Source organism: Anas platyrhynchos, chromosome 15, assembly GCF_047663525.1.
Source record: "Anas platyrhynchos isolate ZD024472 breed Pekin duck chromosome 15, IASCAAS_PekinDuck_T2T, whole genome shotgun sequence".
Classification (NCBI taxonomy): domain Eukaryota; kingdom Metazoa; phylum Chordata; class Aves; order Anseriformes; family Anatidae; genus Anas; species Anas platyrhynchos.
The window spans coordinates 7019268-7045099 of NC_092601.1; the positions used below are offsets into that span (position 1 = coordinate 7019268).

General features: G+C 43.2%; 1 protein-coding gene across 6 annotated transcripts in view; it reads right to left on the bottom strand.

The window, feature by feature from the left end:
- Positions 1-3437: 3437 nt before the first annotated feature.
- TBC1D24 (TBC1 domain family member 24) overlaps positions 3438-25832 on the bottom strand; it is a 30895-nt gene continuing 8500 nt past the window's right edge. For 3 of the 6 annotated variants that reach the window (XM_027468966.3, XM_072023920.1, XM_038186921.2), the window contains 8 exons: positions 24655-24887; positions 21898-22930; positions 19940-19957; positions 15288-15446; positions 11306-11369; positions 8485-8580; positions 7820-8054; positions 3438-6479 (listed from right to left, as the gene is read on the bottom strand). In XM_027468966.3, coding sequence (XP_027324767.1) covers positions 6325-6479; positions 7820-8054; positions 8485-8580; positions 11306-11369; positions 15288-15446; positions 19940-19957; positions 21898-22856 — 1686 coding nt within the window. In that variant the 5' untranslated portion in view covers positions 22857-22930; positions 24655-24887 and the 3' untranslated portion in view covers positions 3438-6324. Of the gene's footprint in view, positions 6480-7819; positions 8055-8484; positions 8581-11305; positions 11370-15287; positions 15447-19939; positions 19958-21897; positions 22931-24298; positions 24323-24654; positions 24888-25832 lie in introns of those variants that run through there. The other 3 variants (XM_072023921.1, XM_027468968.3, XM_027468969.3) reach the window with 3 other exon arrangements.

Genomic DNA, 25832 nt, shown 5'->3' on the forward strand with positions numbered 1-25832 from the left:
GTCACTGATCAGCCCATTACACGGTCTGAAAACAGAGTCGGAAGCAGCCTGAGGCAGCCACCACGGCCAAGTGGCCAGATCACAACCACCCTCCCCGCTGCTCACGCAGAGGAAATGCAACCAAAAGCAGCGCTTGGGGAGGGCAGCAGCAAGGCAGGGATGGAAATACCCAGCAGGGTGCTTTAAAAAGCATCAAAGCTTTTATTTGTGTTCACTCTTTGCTCTTGTGCCATCAGCTGGCTGCAAAATATCTCCCGAGGAAGCAGATACCTGTGCCATGATTACAGTTGTGCATCCAAAACCCAAAGAAGGGCAGCGCTAGCAGGCATCGCACTCTTCTCACAGGGCAGCACCACTGCAAGACAGAGGACAGCCTTTGCCTGCCAGGAGGCACGGCTCCTCCAGCTTCGGGATGCAAACTTCCCTTCCCATGAGTTACCACCCACAACTTCCACCTCATCAAGCCCTCCAGGTACGACAAGTAGCTCCCACCATCCGATGCATCAAGCATTCAGCTCCCCTTCCAGGTGCAAGGCCGCACAGGTTAAAGCAGCTGCAAAGCTTAAACCACGAGCCCACATTGCTCAGCTTCAAGTTCCCTCAGTTACACTTTCCTTCTACTGAGCACTTCTGGTGTTAAGCTTAAGGTCTATAATGGAGTTGTAAAAGTTGTGAATTGTGGTATTTAATGCTAAGCTCACTTTTGGAAATCATGGTTATCCAGAGAATGCCTGCCTCACACCCATTTGCCCTGCTCCTGCATATTTAAAAAAAAAAAAAAAAAAAAAGACTGGTAATCTCCATTTACTAAATTCTGTGACTTCGGGCCTGTAAATTTAGTCGTGTGTAAGGCAGGGAGAAGGAAGCAGCGTTTCCTACATGGTGAGTCGCAGGGGAACCTCTAGTGGCCACAGACTTTCTTTGCAACAAAGCACGGAGAGCTGGAGTGAGCAACCCAAATTGTTTCTGCAAGCTCAGCAATCCCTCCTTGCCACATTGCATCCCCCCAGAGCACAGCTTTCCTCTTTGAAACACCCACATACAGTAGCAGAGGAGGCCCCCATGTTCTCTCTCTCTCTCTTTTTTTTTTTTTAAATAAAAAAACTCCTACCTGACAAGTGATTTCACTTAAAACCCATCTTTTAGGGGAATTTCACTTGAAGCTCAAACAGCTTTTTTCCCCTGCAGGGAGTCTGCAGAGACACTTTGCTCATAAAATACCTTGATATCCTCCAACTCTACCAATAAGTCGCTGGAGTTCCCCCAAGCCGTAACGATTAAGGCACTGCTGAAGACCTGGCATAGAGCAACAGGAAAATTTGTTCCAATCAGCACTGCTAACTAGCAGCACTTCTTCAACCACGTCAAAAAGCAACTGCTCTGTTATCAGGGATACCAGGAGGGAAGAGATCCAGGTTCAAACCAAGCCATCAAGAGAAAAATACCGGTTTTAAACAATCAATTCCCTGATCCAGCTGCCTGCTGGCTGCTAAGTCAGCTCTGTGCTGTCAGCAGGAAGGTGCAGCCTCTGGAGAGAGCACGGCTGACCTGGATGCTGCGGGATGGTAGCTGAGGCAATGACACTGTTCACATGCAAAGGATGGAGCAGTGCTGCTGGTGGAGTGAGAAACAGATGCTGAGGGGTTAACTGTAGAACTACAGCAGATCCAGAGAAGTCACCCAACGCTGATTTTGCAGATTTAGCCAACACAGATGTATATTGTGAAACCATAAGGACAGGACTGAGGTAGGGAATATCAACAGGACGACCCTAAAAGACAAGGGAAGACTTCATGTACACAGGTGATAGAACCAGCAAAAACTGGCTTGGATTGCTGCAGTCTGTAAATGAGAGGAAAGAAGTCAGAAATGAGAGGAAAAGTCAAAAATGAGAGGAAAGAAGTCAGAAGTTTAGCAGCGAGGCCGTCTGGCCTTCATCAAAAGACCACCAGAGTACCTGGGATGACAACCCGAGGACTCTACCTATGTTACTGGTTCTTCTGGCACCTAACGAATATGCAAGAGACTCAGGGGGAAGCAAAATGAATATGTATATATGAAATGAATACATATATATCCCATCAGTATAAGCACCCTGGTAGTAAACCTTGGTGTGCAAGCCAGGAGGAGCAATCCCCCTTGCGCCCAGCACTGCAATAAACATACCTGCTTTATAACTCTCCTCGAGTTTCTGTGAGTTACTGGTTGGCCTGAGTCAACTGCTGGGGAACAGAATACTCCTCTAAACTTCATTTTAAACATGAGCTGGGCTGGGACACAACACTCTTCAGCCTCAGCCAAGGGAAGGCTGCTCATTCCACAATTTGCCAACCTGTTTTTCCCCAGTCAGTCTGGCACCTGATCCTGCTGGAAGCATTGTGAAAGCTCCAAAGCCAGTCACAAACTGCATGTTCACTGCGCCAGGCTTCATCATTGTGAAGAGTTCACACGAGAGAACACACGCTCAGAGGTTTATTTCTCAGTTTTACCATATCGCTTGCTCTGAGGTCTACAAGCAAAAATCCACAGACAGCTTTGCTGAAGAACAGAGCCAGTAGCTTCCACAAACACCTTTTAATACAATGCAGGATTCTTCACAGTAACAAAACCAGCATCAACGCAGGGCAGCAATTCCAGCACTTGGGTCAGAAAGCAGTTCAGCAGCACACCCGCTCACCTGAAGCAAAAACATCACACAAGTAACACACATTCATCTCAGCTATGAGGAGCTCCATACAGCACTCGGGACAATGACAGGGAAGGTTTCCCCTTTCCTCTCCCCTTAACGCAATTCATCAGAAAAGTGCATCAAAATGTAGGAACCGCAGCTTCAAGGTCTCATGAGGAAGGCTGCCCAGTCTGCCTAGCAGCTGGAAACAGTTCCTGTGGCCTGGCAACAGCTTCAATGCCACTTACAAACAAATGCAAGTTTCTAATGTCAGGGGTTTCTTGTCTTCTCTGCCTTCAGCAGAATACTACAAAGCAAAAACAGCTTCTAGGGAAAGCAAACTGCTCTTGCAGAACTGTGGAAGCTGATGCTCAGCCTGCAGCTCTCCAGCTTCACCCTGAACAGTTTATCCAGTGCCACGGGTGCTTGGCTGCCAACAGGACTGCAAACACGAGGGAGGGCACTCCAACAGTCAGTTGGAACGTGACCAAAACACTCTGCAGCTGGGGGACCTTCAGATAGCTTTAACCTTGTGATAAGGTGCCCACTGGTCCCATTTTCTTCAAGAGCAGTTTATTTGCAGTCCAACTCCAGAGTTTTGCATGTAACATACAAACTGTTGGCTTAATTACCTGGCTTTGATACACACTTGGTCAGCAACAACCATTAACTATACAGAAAAAGCAAACCTCTTTGCTACTGGTAAGTCGAGTCCCAGGGCTATTCCTCTGAGATGTATCGCAAAGAATGAAAACCACACACGAGGATCTGCACTTGAAAAGAAACATTCATTTTTACTGGACCAAAGGAATGTGTGAAGATGACACAGCTTTGTATAATTCCTCTTGCTAGATTATTGCAGCCTCTTGTTTATTTAGGTTATTCAAATTCAGAACAATGCAGCAGTGTTCCGGGATGTCTGTAAGAGGAGATGGCTACAAGGACTAAAGAAGCACACGTTGCAGCAATGGTTTAAGATTGATAAGAGTATCACCAGGCAGCAGGAGGAGGATCACTTGGTACCGAATTAGCTGTTCTCATTTGATACAAGGGAGTCCTAGAACTGACTGACTTTTGACAAGGACTCGAGACTCAGATGTCTGAATCTCACTGACTTTTAGCATCAGTCCCTGAATTCTCACACTAATATGCTATGACAAATTTCTGACCCACTACGAGTAATTTCTGATTTCAAACACCCAAACATCAGTGCGCTAAGAACAGGGCAGGGAAAGGAACAGTGCTTCACTTAAGACATGGTACAGCACTCGGGTTTTACTGACATGGTTGCATCCAGCAAGAACAGAGGGAGAAAAGTCACATCACCACCACCAGCTGCAGGAGAGATTTTGCACATAAAAGCTACTCATTTGGGGTGTAATACTGAAGTCACACAAATCCTGCCAAAACACAGCTCCAGGGAATTTCCAAAAACTTGACAAGTTGAAAATTAATGCTATTATTTTCATGCAAGGGCACTTCACAGGCGGGCTGAAAAGGGAGTTGATATGGACAAAGCTAAGAAATCCCACCTACACTCAAGAAATCCTACCAAACGTGGTACATTTTCCAAGTGTTTTATTTTGTCAGAGGAAGTTTGTGGGATATTACTGAGTGCAACATGATACTGCCAGCTTTGAAAAAGAAGTAATAAGGCAGCATCAGTCAATGCTTATGTTTGTAAGAAGCCAGAAGTTCAAGCCCCTTCCCATCAATACCTCTAAGTATTACTGATTACATCAACCCTTCCAGTTCAACCAAGCTTACAGTAAACCCAGAAAAGAGCAAGCAGCACGTGAATGAATGGCTGGGCACAACTCACTGAGTGCTAAGTGGGAAAGAGGACCCATGCTTACTCTCAAGCAGTATGAAATAATCTAATAGCAGATATACTCAGTGCAAGAGATGTTGTAAATTTGTATATGCAATATAGTATTTCAAGGGGTTATTTTGAAAAAATTCAAAATGGCACCATAAGAAGAAATTCACATTTTTGCTAATTTTGTTCATTGACTTCACAAGTGGCAACAATCTACCAAGACACATATTTCATTGCTGACATGATAAGCAAGCCAACATCATCACCCTGACTGACCTGTGGCCTCTGAGTATTAACATGATTCTGATGAGCCCAGCTGAGATTTTACCACTACAACTTTTAAGTTTTTCCCTTTAATGAACTTCAAGATTAAGTAGTAAGAACATTTTCCCCACTCCAATAGATTGAACAGCTGAAAAAGAAACTCACTTCTCTTTTCCCTTCATTTCACCCACAGTAGTAAATCACCTTACTAGTGAATCTCTCGTGGAAGTTTTGAGAACACCCTGTGGCACGCTCTGGACTATCCACTGGTATTTATGTACTTGTGCTTCATGTGGGAGAGGCTCTGCAGTACATACAGGCAGTGTTAGATAAAGACAGTCAGCAGCTGCCTCCAGATATCACAGAGTGTGAGGTGTGCTTGCAGAACAGAACTGCACACTTGAATTCTCAGGAATAAGCAAAAACTTCTTTGCATCAACCACCCTTGACCCAAGCACAGATGGCAGAAGAACATTACCTTGTTCAGAATCTCATCACAGGGAAGACTCATGATATGGCAAAACAGTGGCACCTAGAGTTCGCCTGGGAAACTCGTTCACTCCCAGAACAGTGTTACATAGAAGATTCCCCTCCCACATTCCTCCATTTAACATCAGGAGAGTGCAGTAACCTTCTGCACGCCAATGTTTAATTCCCCAAACATTTAGTGATATCAGCACAATTATTCTCAGATTTAAAGCTTCATTTCAGCTTTCACAAAAGACAAAGAAATGGAAGTATCTAAGCACTGCACATAATCTCAGGCTTTCAGCTGCCTTAAACACAAGTCAGACTGAAATTATTATACTGATATGGAATAGAAGTGTAAACAAGAATCCAGCCTCTGAGATATGATTGTCCTGTCTGGGTGCCTTCTTCAGAGGCAGCCTCCTCAAACAGATGCAGCTGGAATGTATCAAGGGCTCAGGTACAAGGAGGAAGGTAACTAGTAATCACAGTTCTTTTGAGAATTAAGGACTTTCATAACTTTCTCATGAAATGGTACTGATAATAGCTCATGATTTGTCTGCACAATGTCTGTTTACAGCAGGGCAATGATTTTATGAACTTTTGTCACACCTTTATGAACTTTTTTTTGTATACCTTTTGTCAAATCTGAGGTCTCCAATATTCCTGTGAAAGGACATTTGATATTACTGGCTCAAGCCAGACACTTTTCCCAGTGGCACACAGCTCTACAGTACACCTCAGGCAGCTCAGTGTCTCTGAGGAATTGCATTGAACAGCAAAATTGTCCTGCGATATTGACTTGTATACATTTAGGACGGTTTGAAATCATTCCATTTTCACTTTTACCTAATATCAACGCCTGAATCCAGCCAGATCTGGTATCGAGAGGTAATGAGCTAAGGAGTTAATCAGGAACATCACTTCACTTTAACCTGCCTTAAATAAAAGTAAACAACTAAGCCCTGCATTCAAGTGCACTGCTTAGTAATTATTAAGGAACACTGTGCCCACAGGTAATTATGTTCTAACGAGGTTCCTGCATTAGAATTTGCCCTGGAAATCCTAAGACAACTGAAAAACTGTCTGAATAATGATAGTCATGTCAGCCATTCATGGTGTCCCTGAAGCCCCACACCTCCAAGACAGAGATCTGGAAGCTTTCAGAACACAATGGCTGATTATTGAAAGTATTGCAGTGGCTGGTTCTTCCATGGTTCAGGTCTGCATCCAGATAAAGAGCCTGGCCATCACCACCTCCTGCAAAGAGACAAGGACGAATTTAAAGCTGTCTTTGCATTTCTTAGGATGTGAAACTGCTATACAAGAAAAAAACTTAAGTATTGGAAGCTTTAAATGGGATTTACTTGCTATTTTCAGGTATAACAGCTATGATTAAATGCATAGCTTTTGAATGACAATATCAGAATAGTTTTTTTTTTTTTTTTTTAAATTCATGCAATTCAGTAAGAACAAGAATACTGACTCAACTGCCTGCCTTTAAGGCTTGTTTTTCGTTGCTGGAGAATCGTGAAAGCTATCAACTGCATATTTTCTCTCAGTGAAGAAAAACTGCAGAAATTTAGCAATCAAAAACAAAGCTGGGAGGAGAACAAGATCCATAGGCATTGGCTTGGTATTCTTAATCAAGAGAAAACACATCAAAGTGAACAGGATTTCGATTATCCATGGATCTATGTCAATATTCACAGAGCTTATAGTCAGAGATGCAGTAAAGTGAAACAGATTTAAACAAATGTGTTAGGAAAACAAAAAGAAGGATTTCCCTACTGCTTATAGGGCAACTATATAAGAATCATTACAGAAACCATCTGAAGAATCAAAAGGGTTGAAAGCCTTGCCTACACCTGGAGTTGTTCATTTTTATGTATCTACTGCCCAAGCTTGTATTTCTCTTATTACTACCTATAGTGAACAGTAAAGATCTCTCAATTATCTGTGATACGTCAATATAAGTGATTTCCAATTCAGTTACAAATTACTTAAGTTCCCACTAGCCTAGCTGATACTTAAGCAGCCCAACTTGTGGTCGATTACAGCACGTGTTGCTAAGTGGGAAATTGGCAGACATTTGATGGTACAGATGAAATCACTGGACTAGTCGCTCTCTCAACAAGTGCCAAGTGAAGCTCTTTGGGAAAAGAAAAACTACAGCTGTACCTGTTGCTTGTAAACTCCCTTAGGTGACAACCTTACTAAGCAGGCTTTTGCCAAAGTCAGCAGCATCACAGATCCAATAAAGTTTCAGAAGAATGAACATGTTTTATACTTTACCTTGTGATTCAAAAGCCTCAGCATAAACTAAGATCCTCTTCAAGAACTATTTCTCGTCACTAGGCAGGATGAAGGTATGGCTGTGTTTAAAACAATGACTTACTGTCAAAGATCTTACTCTAAAATGCACAGCGTTTAAGTTTTCCCATGGAAAGTTTGGTTGGGTAATGACATCGGGCTTTGGCCACTTCTCTCTAACTGTAGCAATACTGAAATGTGTATGTGGTAAACATAGGTGATACTCTTATCTAAACCTGACAGGAAGAACTGGTCGGATATATGCTTGAGTTTTCATACTGACTTACCTATAATGATGCATTCACTGCTGCCAGCCATGAACATGGAGGCTGTTTTGGAAGGCAAGTTGAAGTGCCGAGCTGATAAGAAAGGAGAAAGGCGATCTGATGGGTCTGATGGAAGGCTACGGGATGAAAGGGTGCTGGAAGCTGGTGAGACATGATTTTCTGGTTCAGAACCACTTGTGGCCAGTTCTGGGTGTTTTATGATTACCCACTCATAGCGCTCTACTTCTGGTTGCAGCTGTTTAGGTGAAGAGAAAAGCAGAACTTTAAATTAATGAACATTCACCATGCTGACAGTTCTGCAGAGAAAACAACATTCAAGCCCCTTACAGTCTACCTGCACCAAAGCGAAGATTGGACCAAACTATGTTTTAGGTCAGATGTCATTTTTCTTTATACTTTTGCTTTTTAAGTGATTGAAGAAATGATGCAGTGGTTCCCATATTACCTTAATATATCTTGTTAGAAAATACTCTGTGCATGGGAAAATAAACGTCTTACCACAAAACCAAGAAGTAAAACTTTTTCCACTCAACATTAAGAGCTCAGTCGACTTAGAAACTAGCAGGGCATGTAATCCAGCCTCTTCAGCTGGAAGGAAAGCACGAGTTACTTATACCAGTACAGTGTTTTGCCATACTGCCGTGTAGCAACAACATTTTACTCACCCTAAATACAAAGCACTCCCCAGTTCCAAAGAAACTCAGCTTGTTCCCACCTCGTCTCCGCTCGCTCCAGTCAGTTGACAGGTAAGCACCGCAGACCTAGCGCAAAGAGCAAGGGCAGGAGGTTTTCCATTGAAGGAGCATGTTAAACCAATCGACACCAACATTTCAGAGTCCAGAACTGAAGGTTCTATTTAGTTTAATTTTAAAACTTTCTAGAACAGTGGATTAAGACAGCACAAGTACTTATATATAGATTTACAATGCTTTAATCTACAGAGTACCCTTCAAATACCGTTTCATGAATTATTTTACATCTCATAGGCCTTAAAAGGAAAAGTAAGTGTTCTAACATAATCCCAGCTACCAAAACACAAATCACTCCGGATTTGTAAATCCCGATTTCTGTTTCATTTTGGCACCCAAGGCAACAGTATCACCACAAGTTACAGTATGAGTAACACTGGCTGATTTTTTTTTTTTTTTGCTGGCAAATAGTAGTCTTGGTCTCTCTCTCTCTCCATTTCAAACTGCAGGTTAAAATCAGTCTAGTTAGGTCAATTCTAAACTAGCCTATTTGAACAGCATGGAGCTTGCTAGCTTCTGATAAAGAAAAACAGCCCTATGAGGCTGAGTTCTGCGGACTCCCTTGTTCACACTGGAAGAATTTCTCACTACCAGCAACAAGCATCACTGCCACGTGGAGGCAGACCAAGCAATGAATCTCTAAGAATGAGATGAAAGCAATACTGCATGTTTCCAGAACTACAGTTAAACAGAATCGTTTCAAGGTACATTTGCTGTTTACCTTCCACCAGCATTACAAACACAACTCCTACGACAAAAGTATTGAAAAATAATTCTGTTATATAGATAAAAGCACATACATGAAGTAAACAAAAAGCCTAGAATGCCGTTTGATCTGCTATAATGGAATGCATGAGAGCTAGCAAAAACATCAGACTAGTTTTCCTCTTTCCAAAATGCAAAGAAAGATTGGAATAAAAATAACGTGTCCCTTGGCAAAAGCAAACATACAAAAAAAAAAACGCCAACCAAAAGACCTGCCACTTCTCTCCTTTTTTTGTTTGAACTGTGTGAGCCTTTTTTTTTTTTTTAGGAGTAAGAAACTAACTGTACTATGAGAACAGCATCACTTAAAGCTAGGCTTTGTAACGTACTCCAAGACAAGAAGCAAAATAACACCTTATGTACTTTCCTTCTTCCCTTTAGATATAATGGGGATCATATAAGCCATCAGCACGTCAGTAAGTCTGGCACTGCCAGGAACAGTATACAGAACTACAGAATAACCTGTAGCATTAGGTAGATGTGAAAAAGAGTAGAACAGGAGATTTTTAATGGGTAGTTATCCTGCAGGAACATAAGCAGAAATATAATCCTCCATACTGTATTAATAGCTTGACATTATACACAGAACATTCAGAAGTCCAGCATGGTAGATGAGAGAACAGACATTCATTACACAGGGTACTTGAGTGTGGTCACTGAGGTTCTGTGAAGCTTTCTTGTTTTATGCATTTTTTTTTTAACTTAATTTTTTAAAGCTTGAGATAAAGCTAATGCTTTAGTTTTCACATCATGTTTTCAGCAAGTTTGCTGACAATACAAAGCTCAGAGGAGTGGCTGAGAAAACTGGGCCTGTTTAGCCCAGAAGAGAAGACTGAGGGGAAACGTCATCAATGTGTATAAATATCTGAGGGGAGGGTGTCAAGAGGATGGAGCCGGTCTCTTTTCAGTTGTGCCCAGCAACAGGACAAGAGGCAATGGGAACGAACTGAAGCACAGGAGGTTCTGACTGAATATGAGGGGGCACTTCTGTCCTGGGAGAGTGACAGAGTGCTGGGACAGGTTGCCCAGAGAGGCTGTGCAGGCTCCTTCTCTAGAGATATTAAAAACCCGCCTGGATTTGATCCTGCTTGGCAGGGGTGTTGGACTGGAGGTCCTTTCAGAGGTCCCTTCCCACCTCGGCCATTCTGTGATTATGTAGAATGGCTGGGGTTGGATGGGACCTTAAAGATCACCTAACTCCAACCCCCTGCCATGGCAGGGATGCCACCCACTAGATCAGGTTGGCCAAGGCCCCATCCAGCCTGGCCTCGAACACCTCCAGGGATGGGGCACCCACAGCTGCTCTGGGCAGCCTGTTCAGTGCCTCACTGCCCTAGCAGTGAAGAACTTCCTCCTAACATTTAGTCTAAATCTGTCCTCTTTTAGTTTAAGAGCATTCCCCCTTGTCCTATCATCATATACCCAAGAGTCCTTCTCCATCCTCTTTATAAGAGCCCTTTAAGTATTGAAAGGCTGCAACGAGGTCCCCCTGAAACCTTCTCTTCTCCAGGCTGAGCATCCCTGGCTCTCTCAGCCTTTCTTCACAGAAGAGGTGCTCCAGCCCTCTGATCATCTTAGTCTGGTATTATTCATAGCATTTAAAAGCTGCTACTTTCTCTCCTCATATCCTGAAAAAATGAATATATCCCATATGAACCATGAGTTGAACACACCTCTGCAGCCACTCCTTCAGATTCTGTAACTGAGTCTGAGATCTCAGTGAGTTACTGTAGTACCTCATCCCGCATTACTTAGAATAACTGACTGAGACCTAGGGTGCAAGACTTAACCAAGAATTTATAGTCCCATAACCAGGAAGTGGGAAAAATTAAAGCATGCACCGTTTAAAAACAAACAAAAAGCAATACCACGTCCTTTGCCTCTCCATTTCATTATAAACTGTTCTGTGTTGCAATAACCTTGCACAATTGACTAAAACCTAATTTCATCAGTTGTGTTTTACCTCACTCACCTCCTTTGCTGTGGTCTTGATGAGAAGAAGAGTTGGTTCATGTCCCTCACTGTGAGAATAGAACCTGAAGCGCAGAACACAAAAAAAAGAATAAGCACTCAACTACCATTATCAACTGCAGTTCATTTCCACTTTAACAATACACACCACCTCCTCCTTCAACTGATGGCCTGGCAAAGAGAGATAGCTGAAGCCTATGCATATTGCTTCAAATGCTTTCCACAGTCCATTGCAAATAACAGTTGAATGCAAACATTATCAAGCAGTTCTTTCTTCTCTACCTAGCTCTCTGTAGAGCTGTTCATGCCTCTGCAGAATGACTATCTGACTACCTATCGCAACAGCAGCATTTTATACTATTTTACATTAGGCAACAGAAAGAAAAAAAAGAAAGGAAGTTGTGTTCTGAGGACTGATGGTTGTAATACAGGAGCCTTCTGTTTTCATAGCAAATAATTACGATGCATTCTCTTTGCTTGCTTTTACTTTTCCTCATGGACACATAGTGCTATGTCAGCGCCCCACCTTGGTATCTCAATTTGAGATGTTGTCATGATTAAGAGCTCTATGATCATAGTCTTGAGTGTCAATTGTGAACAGAACTCATGTCTATTTTATCTCTCTTTAATTATAACAAACAGATTAAATGGAAACTGTAGAGGAACCTCCAGTTTCCAATTCCTTTATTTCCCTCTGGACAAGCATATTCAAACAGATCCATCAAAAAAGTTAAACAATTTATAACCAGTAGGGAATGAACCAGTCTCAGAGCAGTATATTCTCAACTGATGTGTGTTTGATTTTTCCAGTTGGTTGCTGACAGCTTAAAATGGCTCTCCACATTCTGGCAAATGAAATATCCTGGTAAAATGCTGAAGCCAACAGGAATTTGTTACGTTTACATTCCATCACATACTATTTTTTAGATCAAGTTCTGACGAGACGTGGCTCGTACGTCAATCCATAAACAGTTCATTGGTTTCTCTTGACCTAAGGGATGGTACGCTAGAATCAGAGGGGCTGTGTGCCAGTGAGGTCCTTCGGTTCGATCCACAAGGTGCTGAGTGTAAGGAGACGCACCTGAAATGCTTCTACACAAACGCACGCAGTATGAGGAATAAAATGGATGAGCTAGAAGTCCTGGCCCAGTCCCGCAACTACGACATCATCGGCATAAGCGAAACCTGGTGGGATGAGTCCTGTGACTGGGGTGTTGCGATAGACGGTTACAGGCTCTTCAGGAGGGACAGGCAGGGTAGGCGAGGTGGTGGGGTGGCGATGTATGTGAAGCAGGGGCTGGACTGTGTGGAACTTCAGGTCGGCGATGGCAAAGTTGAGAGCCTCTGGGTAAGGATCAAGGGACGAACGAATAAAGGGGATGTCGTTGTGGGAGTCTATTACAGACCGCCTGGCCAGGACGATAGCGCCGATAACTTATTCTTTACAGAACTAAGAGAGGCCTCAAGATTAACTCCCCTTGTCCTTATGGGGGACTTCAACTTGCCAGACGTTAACTGGGAGTGCCACACGGCTGACACGAGCAAGTCCAGGAGGTTCATGAAGCACCTAGATGATAACTTTTTGGTGCAGGTGCTAACGGAGCCAACTAGGAAAGGTGCCCTCCTAGACCTGTTGCTAGAAAACAGAGAGGGTCTGGTGGGAGATGTGGTGATTGGTGGCCGCCTCGGTCATAGCGACCATGAAGTGGTTGAGTTCAAAATTTACGGTGACAGAAGGAAAAGTGCCACCAAAACCTCATCCCTAGATATGGGGAAGGCGGACTTCAGGCTGCTCGGGGAACTAGTCAGCAAGGTCCCCTGGGAAGCTGCTCTTGAAGGCCTTGATGTCCACCAGTGCTGGTCACTCTTTAAGCGATGCCTCCTAGAAGCACAAGATCAGGCGATTCCTAAATATCGCAAGTCAGGCAGGCGGGGCAGGAGGCCGGCGTGGCTGACCAGGAACATTCTAATGGAGATTAGGCGGAAACAGAGAGTGTTTCGCTACTGGAAGGAGGGCCGGGTGACATGGAAAGAATACAGGGATGCTGCTCGTGTCTGTAGGAAGAAAATTCGTGTGGCTAAAGCACACCTAGAGTTGAAGCTGGCTGTGTCTGTGAGAGAAAATAAAAAGGGTTTTTTTAGATATGTGAATGGAAAAAGGAGAACTAAAGAATACATAGGGCCGCTCCTTGACAGGGAAGGTCTTCTCACAGACGATGACATAGGCAAAGCAGAGACGCTTAACGCCTTCTTTGCCTCTGTCTTCAATGCCGATGATGGGCTTCGGGACCCAGGGTGCCCCGAGCTGGAGGACCGGGACGGTGGGGATGACAAACTCCCGACCGACCCTGAACGTGTGCGGGATCTGCTACTCCACCTGGATCCCTACAAGTCCATGGGTCCGGATGGGATTCATCCCCGGGTGCTGAAGGAGCTGGCGGACATCATCGCGGAACCTCTCTCAATTATTTTTCAACGATCCTGGGAGTCTGGAGAGGTCCCGGTAGACTGGAAGCTGGCAAATGTTGTGCCGATTTTCAAGAAGGGTCAGAAAGAAGACCCTAGCAATTACAGGCCTGTCAGTCTCACGTCAGTGCCTGGTAAAATCATGGAGAAGATGGTTCTCGAACGTATTGAGGCGCACCTGGGGGACAAAGCAGTCATTGGTCCCAGCCAGCATGGGTTTGTGAAGGGTAGGTCCTGCCTAACTAACCTGATTTCCTTTTATGATAAGATCACCCGTATGGTGGACCAAGGGAAACCAGCTGATGTGATTTTTTTGGACTTCAGCAAGGCTTTTGACACGGTTTCCCATAGGATCCTACTGGACAAAATGTCCAGCATACAGCTAAATAAAAACATCATACGATGGGTGAGCAATTGGCTAACGGGCAGGGCCCAAAGGGTTATGGTGAATGGGGCTGCGTCAGGCTGGCGGGCGGTCACCAGTGGGGTCCCTCAAGGCTCCATTTTAGGGCCGGTACTTTTCAATATTTTTATAAACGATCTGGATGTAGGAATAGAAGGCATTTTGAGCAAGTTTGCTGATGACACCAAACTTGGAGGAGTTGTGGACTCAAATGAGGGTGGAAAGGCCTTGCAGAGGGATCTGGATAGGTTGGAGAGCTGGGCGATCGCCAACCGCATGAAGTTCAATAAGAGCAAGTGCCGGGTCCTGCACCTGGGACGGGGAAACCCTGGCTGCACGTACAGACTGGGCGATGAGACGCTGGAGAGCAGCCTAGAAGAGAGGGATCTGGGGGTCGTGGTAGACAGCAAGTTGAATATGAGCCAGCAGTGTGCCCTGGCAGCCAGGAGGGCCAACCGTGTCCTGGGGTGCATCAAGCACGGCATCGCTAGTAGGTCGAGGGAGGTGATTGTCCCGCTCTACTCTGCGCTGGTGCGGCCTCACCTCGAGTACTGTGTGCAGTTCTGGGCACCACAGTATAAAAAGGACATGAAACTGTTGGAGAGTGTCCAGAGGAGGGCTACGAAGATGGTGAAAGGCCTGGAGGGGAAGACGTACGAGGAACGGCTGAGGGCACTGGGCCTGTTCAGCCTGGAGAAGAGGAGGCTGAGGGGAGACCTCATCGCAGTCTACAACTTCCTCGTAAGGGGGTGTCGAGAGGCAGGAGACCTTTTCTCCATTAACACCAGCGACAGGACCCGCGGGAATGGAGTTAAGCTGAGGCAGGGGAAGTTTAGGCTGGACATCAGGAAGGGGTTCTTCACAGAGAGAGTGGTTGCACACTGGAACAGGCTCCCCAGGGAAGTGGTCACTGCACCGAGCCTGACTGAATTTAAGAAGAGATTGGACTGTGCACTTAGTCACATGGTCTGAACTTGGGTAGACCTGTGCGGTGTCAAGAGTTGGACTTGATGATCCTTAAGGGTCCCTTCCAACTCAGGATATTCTATGATTCTATGATTCTATGATTCTTTTTTGCTCTACGGTAGAGAGGTGAGGGGAAAGTTAAAATTACCTGCTCAGACTACAGCCATGTTCCAAGGTGGTGAAGAGCAAGAGGGGCTGGCAAAGTGCAAAGCGCTCTGGGATCCATGACCAGATATCTCGCATCTCCTTCACGCTGACAATTTCAGACTTGAAGTTCTCAGCATGGACTGCCAAGTGCACATTCTGTCTGAGAAACACAATATAAAACATTGAGAAACAATAATTTAATAAAACCAACAGTTTTTCATTACTCGAAGGCAAGAAGCAAAGAGCTGAACACCTAACGACCCTAGCAGGTATGCCACTGTCCAAAGCTCCAGCCCATGGGACCAGAAGGCCACAATATGGTGAAGAACATAAACTCCAGCAGCTTAACATAATCCTTGAGACCTAATGATCTCGTTTTACTGTCATATTTTGAGCAATACTTCTGCGTGGCTGTTGTTGCCTGCATCTGTATATATAAAGGACATGACGGTGAGCCTGCTAGCTTGACCATGACCTTAAATTATGAACAAATTACTTTTGCTATTTAATTCATCTTAAATACTTAAATACTAACACCAAAATCCCTATAGTCAGGGTCTGAAATAAACAGGTAGCACTTAGTTTTTTTCCCCTCTAAGGTGCTGCCTGTATTGTGGAATCAGGGAATTCCTAAGACCGTCAGAAATCTCAGAGAAATCACTATTACCATGGTAAACAACTTTGTAAAAGCTTTAAATATTTGGTTTGGATTGAAGTTCCACCAATTGGAAACATTTCATTACGAATGACTTCTACTTCATTAAGAAGTGAAGAAGCTCCTAGCCTCATGGTTGCAGATGGAATCTGAACACACAAAGTAAGGGAATGCCAGCAGCTCACACCAGAAATCAACCTCCCTGCTTCCTCTCCAAGAGACCTGATACAATTGTGAAAACTGATTCTTAACCTTTAAACACTCTTAGGTAATAAAAAGAATAACATCTCAACCAGCCTTCATTTCTTAGATTAAATAAGCACACAAACTCAGAGCCTGGGGATTAAACAAGTGTTACTGCATCCGCAACTGATGTTAAAGTCTTTTAAAATGTAAGTGTGATGGTCAAGTATATGGTAGAAGTGACATATAAACTCACACAAGGTATTAAGTTATTGAAGAGCAATTAGTTGAAATAAGTTTTAGTTTGCAAGGGTTCAGTTTGTAGAAGAGTTGCAAGTATTTTCCTTTTTTTTTTTTTTTTTTGGACAGTTCTGCATTTCTTTTCTCTCTTTGTGGAACATAAAGAGGACCTCAATTCTGCATATCTGCACATATCTGGATATCTTAGCTGCTCCCAAAATTACACACGCATATATATTTTAATTATTTTTTTTCCTTTGTAGTACCAAGAAATCAGCATTTGCACCATACTTTAAAGCAGTGCTTGCCAGGAGAAATTGGGAAATGCTTATGGAAATTTAGCATAGTTGCCTTAGCAACAACATTTCTCATGAGATGACTTCTTAGGTCATTTAAAAACCTAGCATTTCCTTTAGCAACATGAACTAAGTCACTACTTGCATTCTTGCCCTGCACTGTTTAGTTGGTCAGAAACTTGTATGGATGCCTACTTAAACAGCCTACGAGTACTAGTGGCTTTTAAAACTTACAGTATATCACTGTGACTAGGATATTATTTATGCTTTTAAACAAAGCAAACTGAAGCACAGGAGAGATCAACTGATCTGCTGCAAAGTCTGAGCAGAGACCTGAACCCACACCTTCAGAGTAATACTTTAGGTCTCAGCTCAAGACTTGAACCCACATCTTCAGAACCTTACTTTTGGTCTCAGCCCTCCTGGTCCTGTCTGGTCTGCAGCTAAAGACTGGTGGCACTATGAACAGATCTGAGAAACAAAGCCTTGGTTTTAGTTCATCAGAAATTAAGATTTTTCCCACATTCAAGGAATTAAAAAACATGCAGGGCTGTTAATTAGTTTATTACAATGCATTTCTGGAGGAAAAAATAATGATTATAAACAGGCTAAGACTTAGTAGCAAATTAGTAAGTTTGTTTAAAACTTTGTATAACACCAAATAACAACCCTCGTAATTATTCCTGTGCTTAGCCAGTACATTTTCCACATTTACATAGATCTATTTGGGCAACAAACCTAAGTGCTGGTTCATAAAAGACTCTCAACTGCAGCGTGCCTGCCTTTCACCTCTGCTCCTTCTCCTGGCTGCCATGAGCCGGTGAGGTGAGGACTTTCCTGCCCACACCCCCCTCCAACCCTGTATTGCAGGGGTATGCATAGCAGCACATCACTGTCAGTACCTACCCCGTGTCTTCCTACAGCTTTTCTACGAACAGATCCTTCTGGTTTGCTAAAAAGCACTGAACAGTCACCTGGTCATTTAAAAGTACTCCAGGCTGGCTCCTGACTATCACCATGAATCGTTTTTTATTTCATGTCACCGTTCTATAAAAGGAACCGAGAGTACTGCTTTACTTAAGTACTTGAAATACAATGACTTATTGCCAAGTCACATCACAGTTGTAGGTGCCTAGACTGGACGCCCTGTCCCGTGTTGACACCAGTGCCATTACACGGCCCTCAGCTCCATTGGTCCCCTCAAAACCAAACCCTGTGCTGCTTCATTTTTTTGATGCTTTTCAGCAAATTGCAACTGGAGATACAAGTAACTAGCCTGTTTTTGTTCTCTCATTCTTTGGCAGCATTTCTGTTAAACTTTTTAAAATATTTGTTAACAATGCTGAGAACCATCACTTCAGAGGGTAGCTGATTTTCAAGTTGGCTAAGTAAAAAGAGGCTCTGGTCTGTACCAGCTGCTGAAAATCAGGTTTAGCCTTCACCACCACCACAGGCCTTTCAGGATTATCCAGCAAAAACAAGACAAAACAAAAACAAACAAACAAAAAAACCACTGCCTGAGAGAACACTGAATTTGGCCTGGCACTGCACTGAGATGTGCATCACCCATTGAGGTATTTTCCTCATCAGTATTTTCCTCAGTCCTTCACGTTAGCTTATTGGGATCTGCATGGCAACTTTCTATTAATTGCTGGTATTAGAAAGACAGTTCAGTTTTTATTATCATGAAGGAAAGTAAAGGATTAGAAACTAACAACATTTAAGTGTTTAATAAACCAGCTGATTTGCAGCTTTAGAAGGAATGTTATTTTTGCAGCTATATCATTAACACAAAGCGCCTCCGAGACTTCAGAGCTCCTGAAGATAAAGCCAGTGTTGCCTTTGTGTGGTAGCAGCTGTCACAGCAGCCACGTCTTGTGTGTTTTCCAAGATAACTTACAAATATCACACGCCAAACTGTGAGTCACCAAATTACTTCTCCCTGGTCTACTTTGTTTTGGGTCAAATCTTGCTGGGTCTGCATAACCTTTAAAAGCCACCATAATTTCGGTTAGGACATGAACATGTGCTGTAAGCGATATGCTTCTTCTCAGGCAAAAATGGCTGCTGCAGGTGTGTAAGACTGAAACATAATCCTGTGTTGAGACCAGCGTTAACAGACACCCTGCACCTACATCAGTCCCCTCAGATCCAAACTCCGTGCTTCCTGGCAGAAGTCGAGGCTTTCTGCTGTTTCCAGAATCCTGTAACTAAGGTAAAATAATATATGAACTTTGAAGATTTCCTTGGCTAGAATTAAAAAACAGATGATTTTTCAGAGACAAAATCCTCAATCCACTGTATGTGATATGAAACACACTTGGACAAGTTTCCTCTTAAGGTGTTCTTTCAGACATGAAAACATGAGGAAATTAATTCCAATTGGCTTTTATAAATTAGTACAAATGTTAGTGTGCATCTCTCACTAAAGTTAACCCATGGCACCTGCAACAAGGCCAAAAAAATTGTCTCAAAAGCATTAATTGAGACCCACACATCTGTGGTACTAATCACAGGGCAGTCTATTTGTTCTCTGCTTATCGGATATTTACAATCCACTAGTTTTTGTTCTTTAAGAAACGCTTTCCAGGCCAAGACTTGATGAATGACTGAGTTAACCACTAATGCTGTATGGCTGAGTAACTCTGACCTTCTTGACCCACAAGCAAAAAGTCATCTTGCCTCTTTCAAAAAGCTACCCACATAAAAGTAAATACAACGTAGTATAAATTGAGGCAAGTCACTTGTAGGAGTGTGCCAAATTGGGTTCAGTCCAACAGCTTTCCAATTAGTTGCGGAAAGCTTGCAAAGTAGGAAATAATTGAGCATGCCTTACGTGAACTGCAACAGCACATACCAGGCTTGGACATGGAACAGTACCTTATAACTCCGAGGATATTGCCTTTTTTTTTTTTTTTTAAACAAAGCTAACAAAACACCCAATTTTTCTTCCAGCATAGAGATAACTTAAATCCCATCATTAACATCAAGCTTCTCTGTCCTGAAAAATACAGACTTGTACTGCTGTACAAAAATGCTGTGTTGACCAGCTGCATCCATTCCTCCCCCACACTCCGATCTTAGGACTCTGCAGGTGCTTTGAACTAACTTTGCAAGAGTGTATTCAGTAGATGTTATGCAGCAATCTGATGCTGTAATTGCTGCCTTGCTTCTCTTGCCCCAGCATTAGCAATAGTGACAAGATTAGAAAAAAAATTAGCAGCCAATCAAAGACAGAAGAAGTGAGCAAAGCGCAAAGATCTGAGTGTTCGAGCCTACCTTTTTGGAGATGCCACACTGCAAACAGGAGGGGTGCAGTGGGTATGCAATTGACAGAAGAAGAACGTAAAAGGAAAGACAAAAAAAAGATAGAACAGATCAGTGATTTTCTATATCCATGGCAAAGTGAATGTAAGGAGCCTGGAAAGAAACAAAGCACAGTTTGATTTGAATCACCAAGCAAAAGGAAAAAAAATGACAGGTTAGGTTAAAATATTTTCTATCTTCCACTTTTTTTTTTTTTTTCCCCCTTTTGCTGCCTGCTCAGTTATTTGATTGTAAAATAATTCATTAACTACTTGCACAGGCCAAACACAACTATCCAGACAAGAAAACTTTCATCTTATTGAGCAGTGGAGAAAAGCTCTTCTCCAGCAACTACATCTGTGTACACCAGGATCCAAATTGAGCCTAGTTCACAGCAGTACCCAGGTAACGGAGAATAAGAAATATGTTTGAAAAAGTAAAGATGATAAAAGTTTTTCATTAGCAACTCTGCCTGCTGAGGTAATTCCTACTGGACTTATTTGGGTATGAATTTACTACATTTTGCTTTGAAGGCACCACTGTTCTGAGTGAGAATGCCTCTACAACATTCAGTGCAGCTGGACCTTCTGTGTAACTCTCACTCTGTTGCTGAAGAATATACTAATACATTCAGAAAGGATATTACAGCTTTTCTGAACCTCAGTACACAAATGAAAGGTAATATGCACAAACTGCAGGAGTTCATACTGCTTGTTGCAAGTCCTGAATGCAATGATCATGAATTCTACCCAACGTGACCTTCCAGGGGCTCAGCGCCTCGGCACATTTGAGGCTGGCAGAACAGTCTCTTCCAAGAGAAAAGCAAGGTAAAGCACAAGCCAGGTGTAAACCAAATTGTAAATCTAAAAACAAACCCTTGGAAAAGACTGCAGGGTTCATGGAGATAACTTTCTGCATACAATGTACACGTAAGAAGTTCAGCTAACGCCTAAGTTATCTTGTAGGCTAGAATTGGGTAAGGCTATTTCAATACCACAGAACACACCCGCTTGCAACTACTGTGACTTACTCAGCAACATAACTGGCTGTAAGACACACACATGCAGAGGTCTCTTCGCTAAGCTATTATTAAGGCTACCTATTATAATGGACCAAGATTTCATTGGTCCATTGCTCCCAGCGGGCTTTTCCTCCTCTTGTTTCTGAAAAAGAGATAATGCAATCATCTTTTGGATTAGTATCCTCACTTTCCTTTTTCGTTGTTCTTTCAGAATAGTTAATTTCAAATAGCACGTGTACCCATCACAAAACTAGCCATCTCCTACCTATGGTTACTATGGCCTTGATTTTCAGGAGGTTTGTGGTCAAACTACTTTTAAAAGTAAAAATACTTTTACTAAATTTACTTTTAGTAAAAGTAAAACAAGACTTAGTTATTTCTCCACTATTATAAAATAAACTCCCTAGGTGAGGAAAACATTCCCACCTCAGACAGTGTTTGCCTATTTGCAGTAAAGAAGCACCTGAGTTCACAGTGCTGGATGGCACGAAATTCATGTTTTATACTAATAATCTCATCTTAACCATCGTCGTATTTGTTTGGGTACTTTTCTTCCCAGTAAGTTACCAGTGTTTTTCCAGCTTTAATAAAATGTCTTTTGGTTTAAAATCAGCCTGTGAGACACTTTTGAAATTTGCAATATTTGCAATCAGCATATACCCGTGAAAGGTAATTATGAATTCATCACACTTCTCAGTTCAGTCCCAGCAACGTTTAATTTTTGGGCTCCTGACTATTTCTAACCAAGTTCCCACAGAAAAAGTCAGCAGAGGTATCAGCATGCACCAGCAGAGCTCTTCTCCTCCTCCACCAGGCACGTAAGACTAGCGGACTGTTCATCAGACAGAGAAAAGCTCAGGATCTCAGGTTTGTGGAGAATCACTCGGACTACCTGTGGGGAGACCCCTACCTTTTCTGTTTGACTGTGATGCCCTTCTGCTGCAAAGCCTTCTCGTTGGCCATCTGCAGCAGCTGGATCTCCTTCCGTGAGAAAAGGCGGATAGCAAAGGCTTTTTCCAGAAGCCTCTCTGGAGACACTGACTTCGCGATGTCTCTCACAAAAGCCCGAATATCCTGCTGTACGCTGTCAGACTCCATGGGCTGCCCAGCTCTGACTTTGTGAAAGAATTTCAGAATAGCCAGCGCAACGCGATAGAGAACTTTGTAGCCCTCCACCAGAAACACATCGAAGACCCGAGCAATGTACACCATGGGCAGCTCTCCGAAGAGCCACCGCTGCCAGTCAGAGTATACCTCTAACACGTCCTCAGACACTGCCACCATCAGCTTGTGTGCTGCCTGACAGTACTTGTTAACCAGGTCCCCAAAAGTCATGCACGAGGATTCAAAGGCTAGGAATGTCTGATCGATGAGCCGCTTAGAAGGGTCGTTGCAAGCAAGGATGCGGCAAACCTGTTCAAAACACTCTGCCTCATCCTTGCTGTAGTGAAGGAGCAAAGCTATCACAGATGGCAGCGCTGGGCAAAACGATATGTCTGGGAACTGGTTTGCAATGCACAAAATAATCTTCCTGACTGCCCCAATGCCTTCAGCATTCAAGCAGTACGTAGGGACAAGGCTGTCGTCAACAAACTCTGGTAGTGGCAGGGAGTTACTGTTACGCTTTCCGACAATCTTCACAACAATGTCGCGGTAAACATTTGCGTCCGGGGTCACTGTGCGGCACGGGATGTTGCTAATTAGCTTGTGGTACACTTTGGCTCTCAGAGAATGGTTCTTGGCCCAGTAGCCTTGTCGGGCCAGCTGCTTGAGTTCCTGGAACTCCGTGCAGGTTAGGTCCTTTGCATCCTGGCTCTGGACAGTAACATCCATTTTGTCCCAATCCACAAAGCAGCTGTATTCATCCATGGCTTGAGGAGAAGCATATGAGAAAAATCATGAGAACTGAGACTATTTCATCATTAAACGTCTTGCAGATTTTCCTGAAAGAAGTAAAAAAAAAAAAAAGTTGAGTAACAGATGATCTCCCATTTTCTTTAGGAACACACATATATACATGCAACTTGCTCCCGCACTGCCAAAGCTGTTCTCTAAAGCAAAAAGTATATAAGCATTTTTTATTTTTAAGCCAAACGTCACTTCCATTCTCATTACGTACTTGTCAGAAACTCATATCAAAGTTGTTATCAATGGCCAGCCCACAGACTGATTGTGAGCACATCTGCACATGAAGTAGACTTCCTAACTCAACTTCCTAACTAAAGTTTAAATTAACTTCTTACTTACAGAGAGAAACATCCCACTCAGAAATATTCACAGCTTGTCCAGTTTGCAGTCTCTATTCCTAATTCTCTGGGGAAGCAACAGTTATTTATACTAAAATTGTGCAGTTTCGCAAGCAGTGTAAACCGTTCCAAGACTGTGCAGCCAGTAAAAGGAGACGCTGACCTCCTGCTAGACACAACCACGTGCTCCTAGTTACTCCTTTATGCTGGTACTGGCTCTCATGTGGTCACACAGTCACGGAGACTGGTTTGTTGATGTACAATTCTTCCTTGCCATTTGGTAAGCAAGATGTGCAGCTGTAGGGTCACCTAGGTTAACGTTAGTGCCAGTGCAAAGGTGACAAGGCAGAAGCACCCTTTCTGATGGCAGTACAGGCTCACAGCAGCTTAAAACAGCTTCATGAAAGTGATTCTTAATCCTCGTGAGCACTGCACTGGACTTCTGGTTCTGATTTTGTATGCATTTCTATGATCAAGTCACCCTCTAGAGGGCCTGCTATCACAATCATTAGACCATTTTAAAAACACACTAGACTATAATAAGAGCAGTGAGAGCTGAAAGATCAGGTTCTAGCCTCTGGTTCCTCAAACCACATGTTAACACGATCTACCAGCTGACTCCAGCTTCAAAGCACACCTGTGTCCCAGCAAACAGCATCCACTAATGCCCATACGTGAATTAGCTTTAATTCACTGCATCTCCCCTTCTAGTTTTCCACTGAAACACACCAGTGACAGCAGACAACAAGTTAGTCCACTGCAGGAACATCTCTGTCAATGCTCCCTCAGTGCTGGGTTAAAGCTAGGGAGCACACCCCCACTGACGCTGCAGAGTCTGCAAAGGCAGCTGAGCCCTATAAGATGCAACAGGGCTTTGAAACTGATTTGTACAATTATGGCATTACGTGCAAAGGTCAAAGCAACAAAAACAGTTACTGAAATGCTTCCAGAAAACCTTTAGTCATTCCTGTATCAACAGACTGGACGATGCATAGAACTTGACATTTACTAGCGCAGACCATGGGCTTTTTTATAGCAAGTGCATTAAAAGGATTTGAAACTCACGGCAGACACACCATCAGGACAGATGACTCATCCTTCCTACTTCACTACAGTAGGATAAAACAAACACTTTGGTTCAAGTTCAGAACATCCAATGAGCATTAGCTTGGACAGCCATACATTTAACCTAGATAGTTTTAAATTGTGGCTAAAAATGAATTAAGATTTTTTTCTTTTTGGAACCACATGCTGAAACTCCAAAATTTAATTTCTCTTTAATAAGCTTGTCAGCAACACAAGGAAGCCTTTTGGATGGCTCCTCCCCTCCAAATATTTTTTTTCAGATTTTATAAAAACAGTTTTTTTGGGGGAGTCATCTATTACACTGTAGAACGTAAGAACAATAAAGAAATGCTCACCTGTTCTTTTTGTTGTGTTCTTCCACATATGAAGTTAATGCTCAGACTGTAGTTAAAGGAGGCAGCATGTTGTCCCCACTTCAGACCTGAAAGCAGGCTGTATTATGGTGTGTAGGAACAGTGCTTCCTTGTGAGCACGTCTTTGGGATCAGCAAAGGAGTAACGGTGGGATACCAGCCCACTGCAGAGTCGATGTAGGTCTGTTAAGTTAACATTCTTCTGTCATTCTCCACCTGGGAAACACAGGAGACTTACCTTTAATTGAAATTCTACAATACCCTTGTGGAGAAAAATTATATTTCTATTCAGGAGGGAGCAAAGTACAGGAAGCTGAACCATACAATTCATGGTCACTTCAGCACAGAAACCATTACGATCCTGTATGTGCTGGAGTCTTCACTATGAAACAGCTTCCCCCTTCTGCCATCACTTTTTGGGAACCACTTACGTCTACATTAGGGAGGGTTAATTGAAATGTCCATCTCATGAGAGAACTTACAAGATATTCAGAGTTGCAACTTTTCTGTCCTTTTCCCTATAAATTTTCTTCTCTCTCTCCTTACTCTTCTTTTTCTATCATTCACACACTTCATGTCATATATCCATATGAATTCATAGATATTTTCCATCATTCAGAGTCACAGGCATGCTTAAAGCTTGCATGTCATCTTTCCCTCTGGAAATTTCTCCAGAAACTAACTGATTTAGTGAGTGTGTGCTCCTCAGCAAGCTCACTGAAGGCAGTGGCTAGGGGATGGAAATCTGACAGAACTTTGGAGCACACTGGCTGAGAGAAATCTTCCAGCTGTGCAAGTAGGTCGGGCTGCTTGTGTTTCTCAGAGCTCGAAATGCTGCAAGAAAAAAAAAATGACAGGAAAGCAAACAGGCATTGTTGAGGCCGCTAAAGCATGACCAGATCTTAACTGCTTGCAAAACCAACAGAATTAGTGTGCTTCAGCGTAATGGTGCACAGCTCCCGACACTGTGCCAAAAGCTACTGCAAGCCAGCAGGCCTCGAACTGGGAGTATTTACTTGCCAAAGGAGAAGAGCCCAAGAAATTTCAGAAAACTTCTAGCCTGCCTTTGTCATTTCCTCCTCCCACTCCTTCTGAATCTTCCTCCATCCGTCCCTCTGTACAAGTCTTCTCTTCTGGCAACCACATAAAGAGCAAAGTTTA